At 44.1% G+C, this 13904-nt stretch overlaps 1 protein-coding gene across 1 annotated transcript in view; it reads left to right on the forward strand.

Moving 5' to 3' along the window:
• The window catches only part of DLEC1 (DLEC1 cilia and flagella associated protein), a 2498134-nt gene that overhangs the window by 564258 nt on the left and 1919972 nt on the right, over nt 1-13904 (forward strand). Inside the window, exon 13 of the mRNA XM_044067561.1 lies at nt 6573-6735. Within this exon, the coding sequence (XP_043923496.1) occupies nt 6573-6735 (163 nt within the window). The remainder of the gene's footprint in view (nt 1-6572; nt 6736-13904) is intronic.

Genomic DNA, 13904 nt, shown 5'->3' on the forward strand with positions numbered 1-13904 from the left:
TGGTAGGATGAGTATTTTGAATTGGTTGCAAATTTGCAGATCTTGCAGTAGCAGGATTCAAGTTTAGATTGTAAGCCGAGGTGGAGATTTGTGAACAGAGGGGCACCATACATCAGGGAGGGGAGCAGGAAGGTGGATGCCAGGGTTTGACAGGTAGATGGGCTGAGGAAGTGGTTGTGTCTGTAGAGGAGATGGATGTGGATATCAAATTTTAGCTCATCATCAATGATGATGCCAAGAAGCTTGGTGGTGGGAACGATTTCAAGGGGGATGTTGTTTTGGCTTTGTACAGTGAATGATGTTATGTCAATAACAGAGTTTTTGGTAGGGGAAAGATCATTAGTTTGGTTTTATTTGCATTTAGAGCTAAGTGGTTGGACTGCATCCAGATTTCAGTTGTGGAGAAGGCTAACTGGGTTTTTGCAAGGAGCTCAGAGGGTGAGAAGGCTGAGCAGATGATAGTCGAGTCGTCTGCATATTGGATGAAAGATGACTCTGGGATGCAGTGGTGAAAGTTGTTAATAAACAGGTTAAAGAGTAGAGGGCCAAGAATGGAAGCTTAAGGGATGCCTATGGGTGTAGGGAGGAAGGGAGAGGTTGAAGTTTTCCATTGGACAGCTTGTTGGCGGTTGGACAGGTTATGGTGGAGGGAGAGAGATGTAGGGTGGAAAGTTGAGATATGAGTAGGGTGCGGGAGATGGTGTCAAAGGCTTTTGACAAATCTAGGAAGAGCATAGATACAAATTTGCCTGAGTCTTGTTCAATGTTGATGGTTTCCAGAAAGGAAAGAAGGGCAGTCATGGTGGAGTGGCCAGTGTGGAAGCCGTGTTGGGTAGGGGAGAGGAGATTGTTTTGGGTTAGGTGTGTCATTAGTTGTACTTGGATAGTTTTCTCTAGAATTTTAGAAAGAGGGGAAAGGATGGCAATTGGCCTGAAGTTTGTGGTGTCAGTATTCTTGCCACCTTTGTGTAGGGGGATGATGTAGGCGTGGTGCCAGATGGAAGAGACGTACAATTCTTGTATGGATCTATTTATAAGAATAGAAATGGGATAGGCGATGCTGTTTGCAGATAGTTTGAAGAAGGTAGGTGGAAGACTGTCAGGTGCATTGCGACAGGGTTTGAGTTTGAGAGAGTCTTTTTATAATGCTTGTGAGAATGGGAGTAAGGCAGAAGGGTGTGGAGAGGGTACGTGATTGGGGTAGAGGTTGGGGTGGGAGGGGCTTGGGGTTGGAGGAAGGGGGTGGGAAGGAGGTGGATAGCTTGGCTATGCAGTCTATGAAGAATGAGTTGAACTGGGAGGCTGTGTCAAGGTCGGAGAGGGTGGGATTAGGACAGGGGTTTTCTTTATTACCAGGCTGCAGAATTGATGAGATGGAGTCCCAGAGTTTTTTGGGTTTGCTGAGTGCAAGGACTGGAGTTTGGAGTAGTAAGCTTTGCAATATTTAGTTATTAGCTTTTTTGGAGTTTCGGAGATGCTTAAATTCTAAGAGGGAGCTTGGGTTTTTATGTTTTTGATGCTGTTTTCATTTTCTTTGTCCCTTTGTGGCATGGCTAGTTTAGTTTCTTTTGATAACCATGAGCAGGGATTGGTTTTGATGTGTTTGGTTCTCACGGGGGCTTGCTGGTTGAGGAGGGTCAGGAATGAGTGGTTAAAGTAGGATACAGCATCATCTAGTGGGAGGGTTTTTAGAGGGGAACAGTCAATGCACTTTAGGCATTCTGAGAATGTTTGGGGATTGAAAGAGGAGAGGTTGCGGGTTTTAATGTAATGGTGTTGTTTTTGTTGAGGAGATGAGAGCCAGTCGGTGAACACAGGTAAGTGACCGCTGACAGGATCTGGTATTATTCCAACTTTGGTGATTAGATTTGGATGAGTTGTTAGGATCCAGTCAATGATGGTTCCAGAGGTACTATCTTTATTTTGTCTGGTTAATGAATTAATTAGTTGGGAGAATTTGTATAGGTTGATAGTGTGGGAAGGGGCGTCAGAGTTAATAGTGGTCCAGTTGATGTTGGTATCACCAAGGATATAGGTTTCATTATTTATGTGAGAGGAGAACCAGGATAGGATGTTCTCAATTGTTCTGATGTTATCACCTGGGGGGATATAGAGGGCAGTGATACATGTGGATTTGTGGTGGTTTATTTTTAGTAATCCTATTGTAATTTCAGCCGAAGGAGGAGAAGAGGGGGAAGGCATGCCCAAAGGCAGGTAAAGACTAGGACTGTGATAGTGAGGGTCGGAACTTTGAATGTTGGCAGTATGACTGGTATAGGGAGAGAGCTAGCTGATATGATGGACTGAAGGAAGGTTGGTATATTGTGTGTGCAAGAGACCAGATGGAAGGGTAGCAAGGCTAGGTGTATCGGAGGCGGGTTCAAATTGTTTTATCATGGTGTGGATGGGAGGAGAAATGGCATAGGGGTTATCCTGAAGGAACAGTATGTTAAGAGTGTTTTGGAGGTGAAAAGAGTGTCGGATAGAGTGCTGTTTATGAAGCTGGAAATTGATGGTGTAATGATAAATGTTGTTAGTGCATATGCTCTACAAGTTGGGTGTGCGATGGATGAGAAAGAAAAATTTTGGAGTGAGTTGGATGAAGTGGTGATGACTATACCCAAGGGTGAGAGACTGGTGATTGGAGCAGATTTCAATGGGCATGTTGGTGAAGGAAACAGAGGGGATGAGGAAGTGATGGGTAGGTGTGGTGTTAAGCAAAGGAATGCAGAAGGTCAGATGGTAGTGGATTTTGCGAAAAGGATGGACATGGCTGTGGTGAATACGTATTTTAACAAGAGGGAGGAGCATAGGGTGACATACAAGAGTGGAGGAAGATGCACACAGGTGGATAATATCTTATGTAGAAGGGCCAATCTGAAGGAGATTGGAGACTGTAAAGTGGTGGCAGGGGAAAATGTAGTTAGGCAGCATAGGATGGTGGTTTGTAGGATGACATTGGTGATCAAGAAGAGGAGGATGAGTGTGAGGGCAGCACCAAGGATCAAATGGTGGAAATTGAAAAAGGGTAAATGTAAGGTGGAGTTCAGGGAAGAGTTAAGACAAGCACTGGGTGGCAGTGAAGAGTTACCAAATAGCTGGGTAACTACAGCTGAGCTAGTAAGAGAGAGATGGCTAGAAAGGTGCTTGGTGTGACATCTGGAAAGAAGAAGGAGGACAAGGAGACCTGTTGGTGGAATGAAGAAGTACAGGAGAGTATACAGAGAAAGAGGTTGGTGAAGAAGAAGTGGGATTGTCAGAGAGATGAAGAAAGTAGACAAGAGTATAAGGAGATGAGGTGCATGGCAAAGAGAGGGGTGGCAAAGGCTAAGGATAAGGCATATGAAGAGTTGCATGAAAGGTTGGACACTAAGGAGGGAGAAAGGGACCTGTACCGATTGGCTAAACAGAGGGACCGAGCTAGTAAAGATGTGCAGCAGGTAAGGGTGATAAAGGATAATGAGGGAAATGTACTCACAAGGCGAGGAGAGTGTGTTGAGCAGATGGAAATAGTACTTTGAGGGGCTGATGAATGAAGAGAATGAGAGGGAGAGAAGGTTGGATGATGTGTGGATAGTGAATCATGAAGTGCAGTGGATTAGCAAGGACGCAGTAAGGATAGCTATGAAGAGGATGAAGAATGGAAAGGCTGTTGGTCCAGATAACATACCTGTGGAAGCATGGAGGTGTTTAGGTGAAATGGCAGTGGAGTTTTTAACTAGATTGTTTAATGAAATCTTGGAAAGTGAGAGGATGCCAGAGGAATGGAGAAAAAGTGTTTTGGTACTGATTATTAAGAATAAGGGTGATGTGCAGAGCTGCAGTAACTACAGAGGGATTAAATTGATCAGTCACAGCATGAAGTGATGGGAAAGAGTAGTGGAAGCTAGGTTAAGAAGGGAGGTGATGATTAATGATCAGCAGTATGGTTTTATTCCAGGAAAGAGCACTAAAGATGCGATGTTTGCACTGAGAGTATTGATGGGGAAGTACAGAGAAGGTCAGAAGGAGTTGCATTGTGTCTTTGTGGACTTAGAGAAAGCATATGACAGGGTGCCTAGAGAAGAGTTGTGATACTGTATGAGGAAATCGGGAGTGTCAGAGAAGTATGTAAGAGTGGTGCAGAATATGTACGAGGGTAGTGTGACAGTGGCGAGATCTGTGGTGGGAGTGACAGATGCGTTTAAGGTGGAGGTGGGATTACATCAAGGATCAGCTCTAAGCCCTTTCTTATTTGCAATGGTGATGGACAGATTGACAGACGAGATCAGACAGGAGTCCCCGTGGACTATGATGTTTGCAGATGACATTGTGATCTGTAGTGAGAGTAGGGAACAGGTGGAGGAGACCCTGGAGAGGTGGAGATATGCTCTACAGAGAAGAGGAATGAAGGTCAGCAGGACTAAGACAGAATATATGTGTGTGAATGAGAGGGAGAATAGAGAAATGGTGAGGATGCAAGGAGTAGAGGTGGTGAAGGTGGATGAGTTTAAGTACTTGGGATCAACAGTTCAGAGTAATGGTGAGTGTGGAAGAGAGGTGAAGAAGAGAGTACAGGCAGGATGGAGTGGGTGGAGAAGAGTGTCCGGGGTGATTTGTGACAGACGAGTACCAGTAAAAGTGAAAGGGAATTCTACAAGAGGGTAGTGAGACCAGCTATATTATATGGGTTGGAGACAGTGGCATTGACAAAAATGCAGGAGTCAGAGCTTGACGTGGCAGAGTTGAAGATGTTAAGATTTGCACTGGGTATGACGAGGATGGACAGGATTAGGAATAAGTATATTAGAGGGTCAGCCCAGGTTGGAAGGTTTAGAGACAAAGCCAGAGAGGCAAGATTACATTGGTTTGGACATGTGCTGAGGAGGGATGCAGAGTATATTGAGAAAAAAATGCTAAGGATGAAGCTGCCAGGTAACAGGAAAAGAGGAAGGCCTAAGATAAGGTTTATGGATGTGGTGAGAGAGGACATGCATGTGGTCGGTGTGACAGAGCAAGATGCAGAGGACAGGAAGAAATGAAAACAGTTGATCCGCTGTGACAGATGAGTACCAGTAAGACCCTTAAAGGGAGCAGCCGAAAGAAGAAGATTGTAATTTCAGCATTGGCAAAGGTTGGAATTCTATTGGTGTAGGGAGTTATGGTATGGGAGGAGGAGGAGGAGAAGATTATAGCTACTCACCTCCTTTTTTGTGGGCTCTGTCATTGCAAATGATTTGGTAACCTGGTGGTAGGATTTCGTGATCTTTTATGTAGGATTTGAGCCAGGTTTCAGAAATGGCATAGGGTATCCTGTACCACAGACCTTACATCCCTAGAGGAAAAGGCCTTGCAGGAAGCCTATAAGGTCTCTCCAACCAGCAGTCTGGGTAGTGCCACTATCAGACAAGCTTCACCCTTTTCACTAATATCCAGGGTCATTCTGAAGAGTCAGAATGACTCTTCAGAGATCATTGTGATGACTCCCTTCTGCCTCAGGCAACAGTGGTTCTTCCTTCTTTTGGAAGTGGCCAGGAGCAATTACCGTAAGTGTCCTCACAGTCTGGATTTGCTCACACAAGGGCAAGGAAGCTTTATAAATCCCACCACCAAACAATTGCAGCTCACTGCCTAGATGATTGAATTTTAATATCTTTTCTGGACCTTTTTCTTATGATGTACAGTAAGTATTAATGGAGGCAAGAATGCCTCCTACTAGAAAATAGTATATTAGTAAATGGAAAAGGTTTTCTAATTGATGCCAAGGAAAGAGCCAGCACCCATTCAGGGTTAGTGCTTCTAGTTCTTCTGTATTTCTGTAAGTTAATATCCAATGGCCTATCTACTCCTTAATCAAGGTTCATTTGTTGACTATTTCAACATGTCTACACATGGATCTCCCTCTTTCAATGAAACCTCATGTAAAAATTATTTTGAAAGGCATGTTCATTAGAAGCCTCCTATTAAACAGGTGTCTTCTTTTTGGAATATTAATTTTGTGTTAGAAAAATTAACTCTTGCTGTACTTAGCCAGACGTTTGCCATGAAGTGGAATGGAGTTACAGTTCATGTTTGCCATTAGCTAGAGATGATCAGCCAAACACTAGAAAGAGTATGCTATATTTAGCCAAACATTTGACTAATTGGCAAAGCACATACTGTGAGACACTGACTGAATTATTAGTAAACTATTGACATGCTCATGTTTGGTTTCTCTGTTGATTCAGTTGCTATGCCAGTAAACTTATATTTAAGTTACTATAGCAATTCTGCAGAGGTGTACCAGCATGGTACACTGTCACTCAAAAACTGATTAGTGGTCTAGCAAGTCTGATATCTGATGTGGCAATTTTTTGTTTTCCAATTGTAAAAGTGCAAAGCAATATTACCAGCCTTTGTCATGACAACTAACTTTATTTTAGTATACTTAACCAAACATTTGTAATGGCAGAGGTTATTGTTTCTGCTAGACATTTATCTAATGCAAACAGATTAACATTTGTTTAATTATATATCCTTTGTACGATTAATAAAAATTATGTACTAATCTATAAGGCAAACCAGATTTATGATCAGGTTTCTTTTGTTTGCAGGTCTTGGACAACTTGTAGCGTTAGAGCTTGTTTCAGTCACTGAGGGAGAACATATTCCTGAACCTGGAGAACTGACTGATCTAACAGCAGAACACTTTATATGCTTTGAGTCACTGAACCCACATGCTGTGACACAGAAATCACTGGTTATAAGAAATACAACGTATGTATCCAGAGTAGAAAGGTTCTGTTGCTCATTAAAACTGTATAAAAATGAATCAGAAATTATATACTTCTGTTGACTGAACATATTTTTTTTCATCTTTCATGTTGTTGAGTTTATGTAATAGCTCCACCAGCCATACACATAGTTTATTCACTGACTGTATGTGCAAGGGTTTGGCATAATTGCTGCATCAGATACTTGAGCGTCACTGTTAAGCTGGAATGGCTAGTAATACCATTTTAATGTTTTCCCTCCTTTAACATTACACTTCACTTCTGTGAATATTAAGGCTCTTGCTGATGCATGAACTTTCAATCTGATGTTGTTAATCTTCTTTCCATTCATCACTGATGGGTTCAGTTCCGAGCCCTCGGAACCGAATCGGCCTTTTTACCAAGCTCGCACCAGCCAAAAAACTCTCGAGCTAAGTCTATACCCAGAACGCCCTTCTCCCTGTTACCTCAGATCTAATTTGCCACCAAACCATAAAGCCGCGTTTCAGCTGAGCTCTCAGCTAAGTGGAACTTTATTTGATATTTGCAGGAAATATTGTTGATATCTTTTATTTATTTATTTATTTATTTACATTTACATTTGTTGATCAGGAGTGTCCGACTGAACGTAGGTCCATTTTCAGCGGAGGCCCGGGGAGAAAAGCTCCACAGTTAAAATAAACAGACATTAGTTACATTGGATTACATAGCGATTAACAATTTGATTAGCATAGCAATTAATTACAAACATATTTACAGATGAAGAACATAGTACATCAGTAGACAACTAGAATCTTTATCTGTGAAGTACATAACAGACATTAACAAATGTTACAATAAGAAGTTCCTGCTGTATAATAAGTACTAGGCTTATGAGCATCTGAACTTGCTATAATCAAGGTAGTTAGTGGGGTGGAAAGAAAGGTAGTGGTTGGATAGGGTGGCTGATATTAGAGTGGGAGTTGCAAGGGCATAGCCAGCATGTTTTTAGGTGCGCTTTTAGTAAAGTTTTGAAGTGGGTGCATGATGGTATGGAGGTAATTGTGGGTGGGAGGGAGTTCCATAATTTGGCTATGGCGCAAGAGAATAGTGCTTCACCAGCAGAGTTATTGGCTTTAGTGATCTGCAAGTGATTTTTGTTGCTGGATCTTAGTGGTCTGGTGGTGCGATAGGGTTGGAGTAGATTCTGGAGGGATGGGACATTTAGTGGATGGTTTACTAGTTTGTGGGCGAGTGAGAGTTGATACCATTGAAGGAGGTGAGGGAGTTCAAGCCAGCCCAGTTCAGCAAGTGAGAGACAGTGGTGACTACAGTAGAATGCCCCTGTGGTGAATTTGGCGATTTTGTTGTAGCAGGTCTCTAGCGTGTTTAAATCACATTGCCTTAGGTTGGTTTATATTGGAGAGGCATAAAGTAGGGTGGAGATAAGGTGGGAATTTGCTATTGAAATCTTTGCTGCTTTGGTGAGAAGTTGCTTATTTCTGTATAACGCTCCTAGTTTTTTGTGGACTTTTTTATGGTCATGGATATGTGAATGTCAAATTTTAGTTTATTGTCTATTTCCACTCCTAGCAATTTGGTGTGTTCAGTTGGGTATATAGTGGTGTTGTCTTTTGCTGTGATGTTAAAGTGAGAGTTGTTTTGAGTATGTTTGGTGGGTTAGAAGATGAGTAGTTTAGTTTTGTTTGGGTTGAGTATTAATTGGGCATTGGATAACCAAGTTTCAACAGAGGAAAAGGCTTCCTGTGTGACTTTTTGCAGTTTGGGTAGGGACTGAGCTTAGCAGATGATGGTTGAGTCATCTGCGTATTGTATGAGTGTGCCATGTTTGGTGGCAGAGGCTAGATTATTGGTGAAAACAGAGAAGAGTAGGGGTCCAAGGATGGCTCCTTAGGGAAACCCTATGGAGACAGGTAGTTGGGGAGATATGTCATTCTGCCAAACATCGGATTGTTGGTGGGCAGGCAGGTAACTGAAACCAGTTGGAGACTGATTGAGAGAAAGATAGGTTATCGAGGACAGAGATGAGTTGTTTGTGTAGGACCATGTCAAAAGCTTTAGATAGGTCTAGGAAAGTAGCAGAGGAGAGATAGCGATAGAGAAGGATAGTGTTAGCAAAGGAGAGTAAGGCAGTGGTGGTGCTATGGTTTGGTCGGAAACAATGCTGAGTATTGGAAAGGAGGTTGTTAGTAAGGAGGTAGTCTGTGACCTGAGAGTGTATGTATCTCCCTAGTATTTTGGAGAGTGGAGAGAGAATAGCTATGGGGCAGTAATTGGTTAGTTCTGTGGAGGGGCCGCCTTTGTGGAGGGGAATTATATGTGATACTTTCCACAGTGTGAGAACATAACTTTCTGACAGAGATTGGTTAATCAAGATGGATACTGGGTAGGCCAGAGCATCAGCTGCGATTTGTAGGTATTCACTTGGGAGGTTTTCTGCTGCTAATTTGGTGGGCTTAAGTTCAATTAAGAGTTTTTTTATGTTGGAGGTAGGTACAGGAGAAAAAGAGAAGGCAGTGGGGAGATTACTAGTTGAAGGTGTGGGATGGAGGGGAGGGGGGTTGTGTTGTTTAGCTAGTGATAGTACGGTTTGTGTGAAGTGTGTGTTGAATGAGGTAGCAATATTTTTGGAGGAGTGAGGAATGTTAAGAGGAGGGGTACTGACTTTACTTGGGTGGAGGATGGAGTTTATGGAAGACCAGAATTGTTTGGGGCTGTGTTGGGAGGAGTCTAGGGCAGACTGGTTGTATTGGAATTTGTCCTGTTTTATTAGCTTTTTGACTCTATTGCATAGTTCTAGGAATTTATGTCTAGTTGAGGGGGTTTTGGTTTTGCGCCAGTGCTCCCAGGCTTTATCCCTGTTTTTCATTTCTGACTTAGTGGTTTTCTGTATCCATGGGGAGGGTTGTGGTTTGGTTCTGGAAAGTCTTATGGGGGCATGGTAATTAAGGATGCTCAGGAAGGTAGTATTAAAAAATTCAACTGGGTCATCAAGACTGAGGTACTTTAGAGGATGCCAGTTACATTCTTTGAGGGATGAGATGAATGTGAGTGGGTTAAAGTTTAGATTTTTACGTATTTGACAGTAGATGACAGGTTTAGCTTGGTATAGGTATTCTTAGAGTAGGAATGTTGGGGAGTGATCACTGAGGCTATCTGATAAGCAGCCTGTTATATATGACTGGGGGCTCTTACTGACTAGTATCCAATCCAGGGTAGTGTGCTTGCTGGAGTTTTTATTTATCCTGGTTGGCGACTGGATTAGTTGGGTGAAGCCATGAAGGTTTACATGATGGGTTGGATGGTTGCCAGAACAGGATTGCCAGTCAATATTGAAATCACCTAAAATTATAGTTTCTTGGGGGAGATGGTGGGTAGACCAGCTGAGGAGGTTTTCTAGTGGAGGGATGTTTTGGCCAGGTGGGAAGTAGCATCCAATTATGTTGATGTTTTTATTGTGCGAATAGTATTTATAGTGTGTTTTCTTCTGTCTGACCTTGTTTTTATCCTCTCTACTCTACCCATTGTTACCGTTGGTAAACTTTCAAGTACCATTGTTGGTACGGCCCTTCCTCCCTTACCCTTGTGGTATTCCTTCAATACCATAGCTGGTGTTTTCTTTCCTGCATAACCTGCTACCTTTGGTTTTTAGTAAGGTGTTTCTGTTTTCTCTCCTACATATCTCTATATTGGTACAATTGTGAATTCTTTGAACGGTGTTTGACTTTTGTTCTAACTGGATTATACTGTTGGCCTATGGTGTCTCACTATCAAGATGTTGGCTAAGAAGGATACTTCAGGTTTTAGGCACTGTGCTTCATGTAATGGCAAGTTACCTAATAGTGATTCTCATGATGATTGTGCATACTGTTTGGGAGTGCCCCACCTTTCAGTGCAGCCTTTGTGTGACATTTGTCAGAGTTTCAGTAAATGCACTCTTAATGAGTGCAAAAATAAACTAATACTGAAAGGGTTACATAATTCTCCCTTTTCAGAGGCCATTTCTGCGATGTAGGTCTCAACCCCTCCTACTAAAGACAAAAAGAGGTACCACTCTGTTCCCTCCTCACCATCGGGCAATCAGGGCAAGCCTGTGAAATCAAAGGTCCCAAAGTTGTTTTTGGAGCATAAATCTGGCTCTAAGGCTCTGTCTTCCTCAGCTCCAAGCATCTCGAAACCTTCAATACCGGCACCAGTTTCAGCACAAGTCCTGCCTCTGGCACCGATTATAGACCTCACTATGCCTATTTTGACTTTGGCACCTGTGGCCACTTCGGCTCAGGCACACCTTTGACTCCTTTGTTTAATTTTGGAACTGACCGTTTTGGCTCCGAGTGTCACTTTGGCACAGAGCGTTGTACTGACTACACTGGATTTGACCCCTTTACTCCCAATCTTGAAACTAGAGACCGGTGCCGGCAGACCTTGCACCATGAACCCGATACTCCCCTTCCGTAGATCTGTTTCTGGGCCAGGTGTATAGCCCGTTCATTGAACGTCCTGACTCTCCATCTGGAGTATCCACTAGATTCACCAGGAGCCTGTCAGAACATGACGTGGTGCATCTTGTGGACCAGCTGTTGTTAGCCAGGGGGATACCCACACTTTCTAAGACCCATCCACCTGCAGAACATGGGTTGGTTTATCCACAGACTCCATCCTACACTCCTCCTTTGACCATCTCAGTTCAGAAGCCTTCTGCTCCGACATCCTTCTTGGAACCCATCACCTTGGTGCCTACAGTGCACCACACACCAGCTCTGAGTTTGCCCCTTTGGTCTTTGGTTCCTGCGGAACCAGTCCTTCTTCAATCTGGGGATTGGGGGATGGGCACTTTGACCCAGGGCACAGAGCCATCTTTCTCCTCGGTTCCATCCTCGGTGCCGATAGCCATGTCTGCACTGAACCTGCTTGAGGCTCCATCCATGGGGGAGGTTCATCGGAGCAGGGTGTGACCCCAATCCCGAGGTTGTCTTTCTTGGTTCTGGGCTCCCATCCCTCTTTGGGCGGGCCTGCCTTCTGCATGATGGAGAGGGCTCATGTTTCTGGAAGCACTCCTTTGATGTCAGAACCCCAGTTTTCACCCCATGAGCTACAGCTACCACAGATTACCCCCCCCCGGTACACCGGGCAGAAAAGTTGCAGGACAATCCTGTTCAGGGTACCCATTCTTCTGAGTCTTCCTCAGATACCCCCACTAAGGAGCTCCCTCGAAAGAGGACATGCAAGAGAAAGCACATGGACTCACCCAAGGAGTCCTTAACTGAAGACACGGATTGCAATGATGGTGAAGGGTCCCCCTCGGTCACCTCCTGATGATGTCTCCTTTAGAGACATCCTGGAAATGCTAAAGCAGAGAGGTGACTGGAAGCCCTCCGACCCTTTGTCTGAGTAGTCTGTGTTCCTGCAGTCTTTCTGCACCTGGTCTTCTTCCTCTTGGGTGTCCCAGCCTGCCGACAAGCTGTCCAGATCGTTGTGCAGTGTGCTTGAAAGAACCCTGATTCCACTGAGGTGAACCCTCGGAGACTACATAAAATTCTTTCCCCTCCCTAGGAGAACCTGCATTGGTCTAAAGGGTTACCAGTTGATGTGATGGTGGTGGTGATGGCCACAAAAAAGGACTTGACTGAGGAAAGTCCTGCTGTCCATCCACACAACAGGGAGTCCCCAGTGGTGGACAGACTTGGGAATTGAGTTTTTGCATCAGGGACCTTTGCTATATGGTCCCTGAACTATTTGGCACATTTTATGAGGCTCCAGAGGGACTTGATCTCTGAACTGTCTGGGACACTCACAGGACAGTTGTCTGACGAGGTCAGGGACAAAGTGGCCTCACAGCTCGCAACTCTGGAATTGATATCCAACTTGTCCATGAGGTTGCTTTCACATGCGACTGAAGGGGCAGCTAGAGCAGTGGCTTCAGGCATTGCCATGAGTCGTCATGCCTGGATGCGCATTTGTGACCTCACAGACCTCTTCAAGTCTTCCTTTTTGAATGATCCCATCGAAGCTTCCTCCTTTTTTGGCTCCAAAGTGAAGGACATGCTAGCCAGATGTGAGCAAGATGGAAAGACCCTGTCTGCCATAGGCCTACAGTTTTCCCATCCTCAACATACCTTCTCCAAAAATCAGATGAGTGGGAAAATGTGGCACAAATCTTAGGGTCCTTTCCATGCTGCACATGGTGATGATACCCCCAGGGGAAGAGGGGGTAACAATTCCAGAAGATGCCCCTATAGAGGCAGAACCTTGTACTCAAAGCTCCAGGGATTCCTTTTCCGGACAGCCTTACCAGCGCTCCTGAGGAGCAGCCCGATTGCTTACCTCTGGAAGCAGTCAGGGGTCATTTCTCTCTGCACCAAGCTGCCTGGCAATCTATTACCACCGATCGTTGGGTACAGAGTATCATTACCATAGGTTACACCATTCCCCTTTCTTGTCAACCATACCTTCCAAGAAAACTTCTCAACATTCCACCCAGTCAAAGGGAAGAAGCAGCTTCAGAGATAATAAAGCTGTCTCAAAAAAAGAGTCATCTAACCAGTCCCACCAGACCAATGTGGATCCAGATTTTACTCAAGATTCTTTTTGGTGCCAAAAAAGACAGAAGACTGGAGACCCATTTTGGATCTCAGCAGCTTAAACAAGTCTGTCACCCAAACCAAATTCTGGATGGTCACGGTTCAGTCCATTCTCCCTTTTTTAAGAGAAGGTTATTGGATGTGCTCGATAGATCTCTGGGATGCATATTACCACATCAAGATGGACAAATGCTCCAGGAGTCTGCTTCTCTTCCAGCTAGGGGCCAGTCATTATCAATTTCATGCCCTGCTGTTCAGTCTCTCTACAGACCCCAGAGTTTTCACGAAATGCATGGCAGTTTTCACAGCTCACTTGAGACTACAAGTATTCCGGGTGTTTCCATATCTGGACGACTGGCTCCTCACCGCCCCCGCCGAGCATCTTCTGGTAACAGCACTGCATTATACTCTCTCTCTTTGGCAAAATTGTTGGGAATAATGACACATTGGGAGAAATCAAACCTTACTCCTACACAACAAATAGAATTTATTGGAGCAGTGTTCAATACCCAGTCCTGTCTGGTATCACTCCCAGTTCACAGACTCCATCGATTGAGGCTCCAGCTCTGAATGATACTCTCTCAAACAAAAG

The sequence above is a fragment of the Protopterus annectens genome, chromosome 3.part1 (genome assembly GCF_019279795.1).
Source record: "Protopterus annectens isolate FY-2018-M chromosome 3.part1, PAN1.0, whole genome shotgun sequence".
NCBI lineage: Eukaryota > Metazoa > Chordata > Ceratodontiformes > Protopteridae > Protopterus > Protopterus annectens.